This window comes from Glossina fuscipes, unplaced genomic scaffold (genome assembly GCF_014805625.2).
Source record: "Glossina fuscipes isolate IAEA_lab_2018 unplaced genomic scaffold, Yale_Gfus_2 121, whole genome shotgun sequence".
In the NCBI taxonomy this organism is placed as follows: domain Eukaryota; kingdom Metazoa; phylum Arthropoda; class Insecta; order Diptera; family Glossinidae; genus Glossina; species Glossina fuscipes.
Window position 1 is genome coordinate 9,101,735 of NW_023998464.1, and position 12,757 is coordinate 9,114,491.

Sequence of the window (12,757 nt, forward strand, 5' to 3'; positions counted from 1 at the left end):
TTTTTTTTTTTTTGTTACGTTTTATACATAATCGTGACTAAAAATTACAACAGTTTATTATTTGGACATATAAGCCACAAATCTATTGGCTTAGTCCATCTCTGTTCAACATACCAAAAAAAAAAAAAAAAAAAATAATGATTTATACCAGAAATATAACATTAATGAATTTTTTAGAAAAAAAATGTGCAGAAGAATATTATGTGATAAGTACAAACACTTTCTGTCTTCGTAATTCGCCGAAAATATTGTAAGAAAAATCAAATTTAGTCGGAAAGTCAGAAGAAAGCTTCGTGCGATTTCGACAAATGACATGTGTTTTCAATATTCGAAAATCGTCTATTGATTGTCGAACAAATTTGTTTAGCTCAGAAATGTTACATCTGTAGATTAATCGTCATAAGAAGAGCAAAGAAAAGTGGCTAGTTAATAAAATCGTGCGCGTAATTAAACGACATAGAGATCTGATTATAGTTTTTGAGTTTTTGAAACTTTACTCCTTTTTGTAAATGCACTGAGTGGAATAAAACGTAAATTTCATAAAGTAGAGTTTTGTATTAGAAGTGAAATACTATAATCGGTAAAAAAATCGTGGAGTAGCAAGAAGGCATTGTTAAGTCTGGCAGCATAATGCGTTACCGTAAGGTATATAAAACCTTACCTTATTCACTAATGGGGGCTTAATATTGTAGTGGATAAATAATCTACATTTGATCTTAGGTGGAGCCTGAAAGTGAATATTAATGTTAGGATAAACATGTATAAAATTCGTAAGTTAAGCTATAAGTTTCCGCTTACTCCAATAACCTTCATCGTCTCCAAAATAAATAAATAAAGACATGATTAAAATTGTTGCTTTAAATAATGACGGCCCTGAAGAGGTGTCGGAAGAAGAAGTTGAATTAACTAAAGAAGCTCAGGTATACTCTTTAAAGTTTTTATCTTCATTTTGCATTTTGAACGATTATTCTTAGGAGACCGTAGTTGAGGCTGAGTATGTTCGTGCTATAAAACTTAACTCAAAAGGAAAAATAGATTTGTGTTTGCGGTTGCTGAAAGATTTGCTTAAAACGCAAGTTTTAAACGAGGTGAGCGACTTTCAATAAAACTAATGCAATCTCGTATAATATACAAATAAAGATAAGCCAAATAACTACGATTACCTCGAGGTAATCGGATGCCTCTGCTGTTGAACAGAGCAGTGTTGCGCAGAAAGAGTTTCATTTCAATATGTCAGCACCTACTATTAATATAAAATTGCTTTCTTGTAGAATTTGGCTGAAAGTAGTAATGATAAACTTGGAATCATTAGATACAACAGTCACAAACACATCGCTGCTTTATTGGAGGAAAAAGGTGATGATGAATTGGCTCTTCAGCATTACATACTCGTAAGTAGGGCACTTTTTTTCGTAACATTGGGAATTTATTGATAAAGCAATTTTTGCTTTTTAGGCAGTTCTGATAGATGATTCAGATGTGTTCACTTTACATAAATTTGGGCAACTGGCGCTCAAATTAGGTGTGCTAGATTTGGCTGAATATGCTTTTGAAACTTGTTTGGTCCGTAATTCTACCCACTGGCTTGCCGAGGAAGGCATGCTACAGACGCTTTGCCGAAGAAATAATATGTTAGGAGCTTTTAATTGGGCCACAAAAATGTTACATCAAAATCCCCATTCTAATAACGCATTGCAAGTGTATCAAGAAATTGCGTCAATTTTTAAAGGCCGTTTACTCAGTTATGATACCTCTTGCTTGCCAATAATAGGTACGCATTTACGAGATTACGAAATGCTGAAGCCAGCAGAGTTACGCATAGAAAATCCTAACGATGATATCGAAAATTCCCTTGTAAAATTACAATCACATAAAACAAAAGTCTTGAGTTGGTTGTCAATTGGGCAATTTATAAAGGATACGTATTCTGAAAGAAAAAGTTCGTTTTTTATGTTTAATTTGGAGGATATTCTAATAAGTGAACCTATGCATGTTGATCATCAAGGGGATGTAGTTAGAGGTGTGCACTGCATTAGTTCGGATGCACCGAAGGTTGCTTTATTAGCGCAAAATTCTGTTCAACTAAATGAAATTGAATTAGATGACGCTGTTTCGGAGCAATTTGATATACAAATTGCAAACGATAATAACAATGATGATTCGGATTCAAATGCTAAATCTGATGGTTGCGAAACAAACAAAAAAAGGCGTCGCTGTAGTGATCTACATTTTCTTGAACAATGGGGCTGGCATAAAAGTCGAAGATACGCATCACGCAAGAAACCCGAGCGTGATGAAATTGACGTAAGCCTTAATAATTATTTACGGAAACTATTTTCAAAGCATACAAAGTGAGTGCAAAATAAAATTGTTGATCAAAATAAATAATAACTACTTTGATATTTTTACGTAACTTTTCAGAAAAATATCCTTGAATAATTGGCCATTTCGGGATAGCGCGGAGGAAATTGGAAAACAAATTACTGCGTTTCGCTGTAGGCATTGCAGTATTGTTTACACGGAAGAAACATTTCAAACAAGAACTCAAGATGAGTTTAAACACTTTTTAAAAAAATTCCATGTAAATCGTTTAATAACTCTTTAGCTTTAAAAATACGTTTTAATATCTTATTTTAGACTCAACATGATATTTTCATTCATTCAATTATTCTGTGAACTGACATTTAATTTTCCTATTAATATTTCAGCAACAGCCGACGGATTTAATGCATCTCGTCTTCAACTGGTTGAAGTGTGTGTCGTTATATTGGAATATAAAAATTCCAGATCCAGTAAAAGATCTGTATTTGGATATATTTGAAATATATACGTAAGAGATTTTATGTAAATGTTTAAACATATCAGCAAATTATGTTTGTTGATGGCGTCTTTTTAAACTTAATATAATTATTATGCTCACTAAAAAATATTTGTAATAACATTTTTAATAGTAGCAATATTTTTGGTTGCAGTTGCGTTCGGTTTCAATATAGATTATTTAGGCCCATCTTTTGACAAAAAAAATTGATTTGACACCATTCCGAGTATTGATTTCAGTACTCCTGTCGATCTGCAGACATGTCAACGTTCAATCTCTTAATTAGCGAGATATTTTGATAAAATTTGACGAAACGAACGATAAACGTTATTAAACATACATTGGACTGACGCATTTTTACGACCATTGCCGTTTACTTTAAAAAAGTCGGCGGAAAAAGTTCATTTATTTAAGGTTTCGCCGTAAAAATTTGGGAAAAATAATATCAAAAGTCATCGGACTATTTGAAGTCCTTACAAAAATAAACTTTCTGTACTTTCTGTTTAAAATTGGTTCGGAAGTACCGATTTAATTTAAATATTTATTGTGTTAAGTATGAATCACATTAACTACTTTATGTATCCGTTCACTTATAGAAACAATTTACAATGCCGTCTTATGATGAAGACATTAAGGGGAATGGTGTACGGCATTTAAAAACTCGCCTCACACGAGTATAATGTTTTAACTTGTCATCTTATATATTATTGGAGATTAGAACATTAAGAAATGGGCATTAGTAATTCAATAAAGTATGTACCTCTTCATTAGTTTCGTTTCTTCGAAAGTTCGGGAAAATGTAGCAAATAAATTTTTGACACATTGTTATATGCGCGTTGGAAGGATGCACCTAAAGGAGATTCTCATGATACTGAAAAATTCAAGCAGCTTCAAGAAAACTAAAAATTTTCAAAAGATTTCTAACCTTTGACACAAATTAACAGGATCCTGAAAATTGAAAGGCACTTATTGATTGTCGAATCTTAATAAAAATTTATGCTTATTTATCTTATAAGTTATGTACAAGACTTCACACTCTAAGATAAATATAACTTTTATTTCAATTTAGGGCTCACTTTGATTTATCCACTTGGAATCAGTTAACTTCAGAGAACTTTGAAGCTTCATTCAGAATTTGTGTTTTCTTTTTGGAAATAGATTTCAGGCTTAATGACAGGTAATTTACTAGCATTAGCGAAGTGTATAGTCGAAATAAATCAAAAACATTTTTGTTATTCACTTATTTTTAGGTGGAAAAATCTTTTCAAGCATCTCATATTTAATCTAGGAAATTGTCAGATAATAGAGATCAATCTTCGTTATATTTTCGAATTACGTTTAGTATATTTGGAATACTTACGTCTGAATGCCAGTGGTTATTACAAACAATGTCTGGCATGTTTGCAGCAAATTTCACAAATTATGTCGGCGTATGACGAGGAACCGTATGTTTTGCATTTGCCAAACCTTAGCAATATTTGCTTAAACAAGGATTATATCGATAGGCTACAAAATGATTTTCAACGGTATTATTATATAAAACGCTATTGTTTGACAATTAAAATTTAAAGTTCAAATTGTATTTTAGACAAATAGATGCTAATCGGATTCCGAAATTGTTTGAAAATGGAGAATGGCAACAACTTGCTGAAATTATTACGAAAGCTATAGAGTCAAGTAATAATAGTTATGAAAATGAATTTTGGTTTAAAGATTTCTGTGTACAAATACAGATACTTCTGCAGTCGTTTTGGAACACATGTTCTTACGAGGTAAATATATATGTAAAAATGTTTCGCTATATAAGCGTTTGTAAATAGGTCTTATCATCTGTGTATCAAAGTTCTCTCGGAAGGACAACTTCAAGAGACATGATAATCGTAAGGTTTAAAAGTTCTGTGGTTCAAAATACGCATTTGCAATTGAAAGTTTTTACAGGTTTCTAGAACCAACTGAATTTTAGAATTATTTTTGAATAGGTGTGCAAACACAATAGCAAAATGGACATTGCAGGGTGATCAAAAGAAAAGTTAACGTTAGCGGTAATATATATTTTTATTATAGTTTTTGTACAACAACTTTAAGAAAAAGTGCTATAATAACGAATCTTTCATATAAGAGAAACTCTCAAATACGTCTTTTCACTGTTGCAATGAGTCGATTCATGATAGCATATCAAATATTAAATTGAATTATTGATTAGGTTCAAAAGCACATGCCAGCGTGTTTGAGTAATCATACGTTGAAGGAAGCGATCATCTTTTCGTGATTTTTGAAGGTGAATGATGTAGAAGCATAAACTTGTTTTAATTGTTAAGATATGTCAACATATGTGGAAATAATTAGTTGTTTGTATTGTTTGTCTTAAATGATGCGAAGTTCTCCAATTTTTTTTAAACGTCCATGGCCACTATTTGAATTCACTTGGACCAATTTTGCTACAAGCCCCGATAACACATTTTCAGCATAAAAAGAAAAAAAAAGCTACAATTTCAAAAGACAATTAAAAAGTTTCAAAACGTATTATCACAGGACAATTCGAATATATTGTTCAATATCCCAATGATGTTTAATACATCAGAGTTGAATCTACCGTGCTTGCGAGGGCTTTGTTCGGAGCATTTGGAAAGGATTTGAATTGTAACATTGTCACCCAAATATCAAACAACGAATAAAAGAAGGATTTAATCTGAAACGAGAAAACGTGCCGTAAGCTACTGGGAGATTAATAGCTGCTAGGTATACTTGGCCGGGGAATGAAAACCAACGTATTTCATGTCAAAAATCTCGAGACATACTGATCTACCGACACATAACGTAGAAATTTTCAAAAGCAAATGCCAATACATACAAACACATAGACATTGTTTATCCTCCGTTGACCTTCAAAGCAGTGGTATGGTAGAGCGTTTCCTTAGGCAACTAAAAGCAAGGATTGTTGAATCCTAGCTAGCATTAGAGTGAAAAACTATCATTAGTTCCAATGGGACTTCGTGCAGCTTACGAACCGAGTATATTATCTCTACCACTTCCGCTGAAATGATATGTCGAGATAATTGTCGGTTACCGGATGTCATGACCACTTCCTGCAAAAGTTGAAAAAAAATTTCAAAAATAGCAAGTGATACATTGACCATCATCGCGATCCGTTGTCTAATTTAAATGTTACAAAAAATTTAACAAATTTTGAGTAAACATGTCAAACAATGTCTTTACGTTTCAAAGTTATTGAAGAAAGTCTGATATAGTGTAAAATACAAACAAAAAAGGACATACGTACAGACTGCAACCTGCAGTCCCGGAAATATTACCTAAACACTTGATACCTAAAACCAAATCCGAATATCCGCAATTAATTTCGTTTGTAGGAGGAGAGGAATGTATAATGTAGTATGTAACTATTTTAGTTTCTTGCTTTTTGTCATTTTTTGATTTAATTTTGAATTTGTCATATTGTAAAAGAAAAAATAAATTAAAAAGAGATAAACTTGGGAAGGTTCTAGAACTAAAGCAAATAAAATTTATTAAAAATTTTTATGCTTTTTTTCAGAATTGCTTCATATGGTCAGAGAAGTGCCTTCATTACATAATTTCTAATCTTTTGGCTGAAACAAGAGCATCTAGACAAAAGCAATTAGCTGAATTGCATAATTTTGTTATATCGTATATTGAAGTGATTATATTAAATGAAGGTTTTCACGCTGGTAAGAAATAATAGCAGGCTTTATTAAAATAATTTTTATGCTTAATAAAAGAAATAATTTTTAACAGTAACTCATTTGAGCGATGACGGCTTATCTCGGTTAGTTCAAAACATTATAAGTATCCTAGTTTTTTATCTTGATGGAATATTCGAGAAGAACAACACTCAAGGACAGGAACTGGATTTTAAACGACTTTGGGTAGTTTTACATCAAATTCTGTTAAGGTACCAAAACAATGTTTTATTTAGTAAGCAAAGATTGCAAGAGATGTGCTTCTATTTTTTTGGTATCAAAGTGAGCCCTGTTACCAATAAATTTAGATAAAATTTCATGCGCGTACATTCAGTACTAAGTTATAAATGTGAAACGTCCATGCGACATCCACATTTTTACGATTCTAATCTATTCAAAATCGTTGCTTGCATCAATATAAAATTTTTCTCATATCTGTGTCTCTGGCTGGATGGATATGTCGTCTCAAAATTTTTGAATTTTTCTTGTTTTTTATAGGGATGAGAACGACAGTCCTAATATTTTCAACGTAGCACCTAACGAAAGTGAAGACGCTAACGAATTGATTCCAAAATCATTCTCGATATTATTTACAGCACATGAATTTTTAGGCAAAAGACAATGGTGTTCAAAAGATAACGGAGAATTTCTGCAATACATATTAGATGCTATTGCATTGAATCTTAAAGCTCCAATATACGATGGATGCAGAGATTTGTTGTACGAACACATCGAACAGGTAATTGAATAAATTAGACAACAATTTGAAGGAAATCAGAATTTTTTATATTATAGGTGACCTATTGCTTATTTAAGTACCCGCAAAAAAAGGCTAGATGTAGGCATTTGGAAGATCATGAAGCCACTCAAGTGAAGCTTAACTGGCTAAGAGCTGTGCAAGTGTTTGATCTATATCGCCCAGAAAAACTGCCAGAATTCAATTCATATAAACTGGAATCTATATCGTCAGATATGGAACAACTGTTATTAAAAATTATATCATTGATGCCGCAGGATTTAGATTTATCGGAATCTGTTGAGCATATTACAAAGTTTATTGAAGGCCAATTAGAAAGCTTGCCGGAAGAGACGAAAGTGTTTAAGTGGCCTTACAAGATTAATAGCATATTTTATTTGCTGGCCGATTTTTACTTTAAAAGCCGTGATTTTTTCAAAGCCATCAAATACTACATTCTTGATTTGGCAGTATCGTCTGTTAGATTTGATTCTTGGGCTGGAATTGCTTTATCAAAGGCTAGTAAAATAGAAACTAAATTAAATGGATTAGGCGCAATTAGGTATGTGAAGAAGTTCTTAAAATGAATCAATTTATTTATTTGATTTTTCTCACAGTCCCGTAATTTTATGGGAAGAATGTGAAGAGGTTTTGCGTTGTTTCGAATGTTGTGTTAATTTAAACCGTTATCAGGCTCTGCTTTGGATAGAGTACGGCTCTTTCACTTATACTATTCACTCATATTTTTCACGTTATTTAAAGCACGACTCGGAAAATCTTTCGATGGAAAAGTACGTATAGAACAGAGGGCAGCCTTATCACGTAACAAAAAACGATTTGGCTTTTTTTTAGGTTTTCAAATGTTGAAGAAAAGAAAACCAGAATGTTAAATATAGCATTCAACTGTTTTTCTTATGCCACGTCTTTACAAAACACAACAGCATGTCCCGAAGAGAATGCCGATGCCAATGACGAAAAATGGTTGTGCCAGTATATGTTAGGGAAGATATCAGAAAAACGCAAAGAAGAACCAAAAGTCTATTTAAATCACTATTTAATGGTAACATTATTATACAAATTTCCCGTAGTTATAAATTCAATTATTATTATATCATTTTGCAGGCTGCCAACTACCTTTACGAAAACAATGCAACGTATCCTATAAAACTTAATCACAGCAATCCAACAACGCTTTCTGTTGAAGCGCTTGAAGTGTTCTATCGCATTAATGCGTCAATAATAAAATTTCTAGAACATGAGAAGGAAGTTACAAGAACAAATGTGGATCTTTTCAATAAAGTACTCAAAAATTTATCCAATAGTCCGTTTGCTTATAATAAAGCTAAAGTGGATGGTAAGTCGAATATATTTTCATTTTTGACAGAAAAATGGGCAAAATTATATTGCTCGTGACATATCTATAATGTTATACTTATCATAAAAGTTTTATTAACTTTTCATATTTGTAATGAATACAAATAGGTATCAAAGAACTCATAAGCCGTGTACGTATATTGTAACCTAAGGCTGCCCGCAGCTATTTTAGGTTCTCATCCAATCCCTTTTGAGATTAAGTTCGTATTGTAGGAATAGTGTAGGTTTTATTTACAATTCTTAGGAGATCTATTTACAAATTATTTACAGGAACGTACGCCTGCAATGACGCTGTTTCGGGGCTTGTTCGTTTCAATATCATGATTCAACTCTCTTGATTCGACTGGTTTTGCATTTCACACACATTCTGCATGTAGACCCTTCTATGCAACAGCACTTAATTTCATTGTGACATTTTTGTGCTAATAACCTTTTCCCGCGAAATATTCTGCGAATTGTGGTTAATCCCCTGGACAATCGCCAACTGCATGAGGCAGGTAAAGCATCAGGAATGTGTACATGGTTTCACCCTTTTTGGTATTTGGTAAAAGTTCACGCTTTAATGCTATTATTGCTTGCAATGTCTTATTTCCCCACATTGATGGATATAGGCATACTATCTCGGAGATTGTATCTCGGGTCTTCCTTTGTTCTGCCTGCGTTTGCACAAACCAACAGGAAACAAAAATATGTTTTCTTGCTACAGTTTTTGTAATTTTGAGCGAAATTTAATATTACGATACAGTAGTCATAACAAAATGCTCCAATATCAATATTGTTAGAAAACAAACAACATTCACTGCGTACTGCAAATATTTCGACAAAATGAATATAACTCCTTTTTCTTCGGCGGTAGGTATAAAAATGCTTTTAAATTACGAAAACTGTTAACAAACAAATAACTTCTGACTTGTGGTGTCTCCGGGAAGTTGGTCGGAGTATGGGTTTTAATATATTTTTACCGCAGGTGCCGTAAGGTTCAAAAATAAAAAACCAAAGATGCGGTAAATATCATTAGTTACCAGTCTGCTTCTACTTCACACGAACTAGAAAAAGTAAATATAGTACGTACATTTTTGACAATATTATATATTTTCTGGATTGTATAGCATTCCAAATCCAAAAGTAAAAAATATAAAATGCCTGCGGTGTGTACATAACGAAGAACATTGTGCATATAAAAATGTCCGCAGCTTTTGAAACGTAACAGTTACAAAACTAATATAGAATGCGTTTTTAGTTGACTTCCACATACAAAGTTATTAATTTTAAATTAATGTAAAATTTAGTAAAAACACATATTTTAATTTAATACGGCAATTAACAAACAATTAACAAAATTGGCTAACCCATATATTTGTTTAGGGAGATGCAAATTCTAAATTCGTTATAAGATGAACACAATTTTCTTTCGTTTTTTTTTGTACGATATTTAAGCACTTTCACAAGCAGAACAAACTACGGCAAGAAAAAGATAGCACACCGATTAAGTATGTATATACGCATATGGCAACGAATGTCTCCAATGAAGTTGTACTACGTTGTTGTTGTTATTGGAAAAATACATTTTTGAAGAAGTAGTAAAAATATTGAAGATTAGCTACAAAGGTTATAAGCTCTATTTTAGCAAAAAAAGTTGTATTAAAATTTAAAGTGGTAAGGAGGGTGTATCTCTACAAAAGATGATCTTAGAGCCAAGCTGTTTTAGTAATATTAATCCTTCAAAGCCATGCTGAGATGAGTTCAAGAAGTCACCGTTTACACATATCTAAAATAAAAAAGTTACGATTTTTGTTAATTTAGTGAAACGTAAGCATTTTGAAAACAAGTCGGAATTCGATAAAAATTCGATGTCACTTTATACAAGGGAATTAGTCATCGTGTCCTCTGCTATTACCCAAGTAAAGAAATTAAAGCGCTTAGTTGATGTAAAGCATCCGGAAATGGTCCAAAAGTATGCCAATTATAGGTAGATCATGCACCGTCCGTTTCTCTCATTCGCTACAAAATGTATTTACTGGTTTTAAGCCGACTTCAAAAAAAGTTGCGAAATTCATTTAATTTAGTTTTTAGTCCAGAAATCCATTGGGGTTCAATAGTGTTACGAAAATCACATATTTGATGATTTGAGCTTTCATGAAAGTTAGTTGATATCCTAACAAAAAGAATTGAAAAGAAAGGGAAAGCCACTTCGTGAGGCTTTATCTGCGTCATGCTGCAATTAGGAAGAATTTAGCGGATAAAGAAATTAACACAAGAGTGCCCCGATGAATTTATGTAGTGGTAACCTGCTTGCGAAAAGGTATATAAGTAGAACATTTGCGGAAGGTCAATTTGAGTCGAGTCAAGAGAGTTAAATAGCAATATTCGCACCGACAAGAGCAGGCATTAAAGAAAAATTAAAGTGTTGTAAATATAAGGGCCTGTAAGTAATTTATAAATAGATGGCCTAAGAATAGTAAATAAAATCTGCATTATTCTAAAAGACGCAATTTAGCGGTACGAACTTAATGTTATGAAGTTTTTTATTTACTTACCTAAATATAAATGCATTTCTCTACGTAGACATTATTTCTTTTATTGCAGGAAATTCTCTTAACATAATTAAAGGATCATTAGTTCATAACTTTAAACCGCCAGAGGAAAGAAAACAAACGATGCTTCCTCAAGAGAGTCCCAATGCGTCTAGAAGGGAATCACAGGTACGCACTTAGCAACTAATTATGTAACAAGTACCTAATGTAACTTGAATAACTGTTATAACATTATAAATATAACACGTTCAAAAGCGCTATTTTTAGAATACACATTACCTTACAAAAGAGCTGATCAATATTATTGAATCCCGTAAACGCAAGAAAAATTTTGGCATGTATCCGATGTTAGTAGTTTTTCGGTAGGAAAAGAATATCTTAAAAGTTTTTTTATAGAGGTTGTGACGCAAACAAGCTTACTAAGAAGTATAAAAGCTGAAGTTGTTGATATCGTACTTGTCACTCACCGTTTCGCTTTGAAGGCTCGAAAATGTGTTCAAAAACTTACACAGAATTCTTTTCTTCTTGATTTCGTGCAGCATGATATATAATCCGCATGTCTCTCATTTGAATTGTCATAATCGATTTGAGAAACAATTCTGATAAGACCTCAATTCTTGATTTAAATTTCTAAATCAAAGTTGAAGTGGTACTGATAATTCACACTATCCCGAAATTGAAAGAAAAGCGAAAGAAAGTGTGAAAATGTAATCTATAATAATCTAAGATAATTTATATAAAAATGCCAGATGAATAATTACCAAATAGGGTCTCGACAAGCGTTTCTGTGAAATGATTTTTTACTCTTCCATATAAAAACGGGTTTCTGCATAAGAAACATAATTTCAGAAACATGTGCTGCACATGTGTCTTTAAAGTAAGAATTTTGCATCAGAAAAATTGGATTGAAGATAAAAAAAATTTATTAGAATTGAAAAAAGAGTTTGGAATTGAAATGATTGTGGGCGTCTTATTGATGCGCCTAAGAGATGAAAGTATGTTAATAAATTCAGACAAGATCCGGAAAATGGTGAAAGAATCAAGATAGAGAATATTACAGTTGTGCGACTATTCTCATAGCAATAGAGGATATGGATTGAAGATCATATTAGATGCAAATCGAATTTTCTACTCTAGTGATTGGTTAGAAATTTTAACTGAAGCGAAGTGAAGATTAAAAATCCATTTGTAGAAACTCTTTTTTTCATATGGAGTTTCGTTTAAAACTTCATATTGTTTACACAATTGTATAAAATTCAGTATTTTTAATTTATTTATTTTAGGTAACTATAAATTTAAATTTTAACATCTTTCATGGACCTCTGGTACCACCAAGCTAAAAATATAACTTATTGTTATTACATTTCTCTAAACCATTAGACTTTCGCAAGTGATAGTGATACAATTTTAAACTAAACTAAAACACGTAAAAATGTAAGCATAAATGATAATTTTATCCTAAATCTTTTGAAGCGAAGGCTATATATTAGGTTTGTGTCTATCTACCCAATGCCGAAAACGGCTTAAGATAGACACACAGTTGATTACAACGATCGGCCTATGTCTGTCGATGTATATT

The 12,757-nt window shown here is 32.2% G+C and overlaps 1 protein-coding gene across 3 annotated transcripts in view; it reads left to right on the plus strand.

The window, feature by feature from the left end:
• The first annotated feature begins 121 nt into the window (after positions 1-121).
• LOC119640346 overlaps positions 122-12,757 on the plus strand; it is a 39,398-nt gene continuing 26,762 nt past the window's right edge. Inside the window, exons 1-18 of one of the 3 annotated variants that reach the window (XM_038038294.1) lie at positions 122-645; positions 721-920; positions 975-1,088; positions 1,272-1,391; positions 1,456-2,351; positions 2,422-2,581; positions 2,709-2,830; positions 3,888-3,995; positions 4,069-4,344; positions 4,407-4,590; positions 6,369-6,522; positions 6,590-6,746; positions 7,033-7,273; positions 7,330-7,832; positions 7,888-8,061; positions 8,123-8,330; positions 8,393-8,624; positions 11,231-11,346. In XM_038038294.1, the coding sequence (XP_037894222.1) occupies positions 840-920; positions 975-1,088; positions 1,272-1,391; positions 1,456-2,351; positions 2,422-2,581; positions 2,709-2,830; positions 3,888-3,995; positions 4,069-4,344; positions 4,407-4,590; positions 6,369-6,522; positions 6,590-6,746; positions 7,033-7,273; positions 7,330-7,832; positions 7,888-8,061; positions 8,123-8,330; positions 8,393-8,624; positions 11,231-11,346 (3,846 nt within the window). In that variant the 5' untranslated portion in view covers positions 122-645; positions 721-839. Of the gene's footprint in view, positions 921-974; positions 1,089-1,271; positions 1,392-1,455; positions 2,352-2,421; positions 2,582-2,708; positions 2,831-3,887; positions 3,996-4,068; positions 4,345-4,406; positions 4,591-6,368; positions 6,523-6,589; positions 6,747-7,032; positions 7,274-7,329; positions 7,833-7,887; positions 8,062-8,122; positions 8,331-8,392; positions 8,625-11,230; positions 11,347-12,757 lie in introns of all 3 variants that reach the window. The other 2 variants (XM_038038293.1, XM_038038295.1) reach the window with 2 other exon arrangements.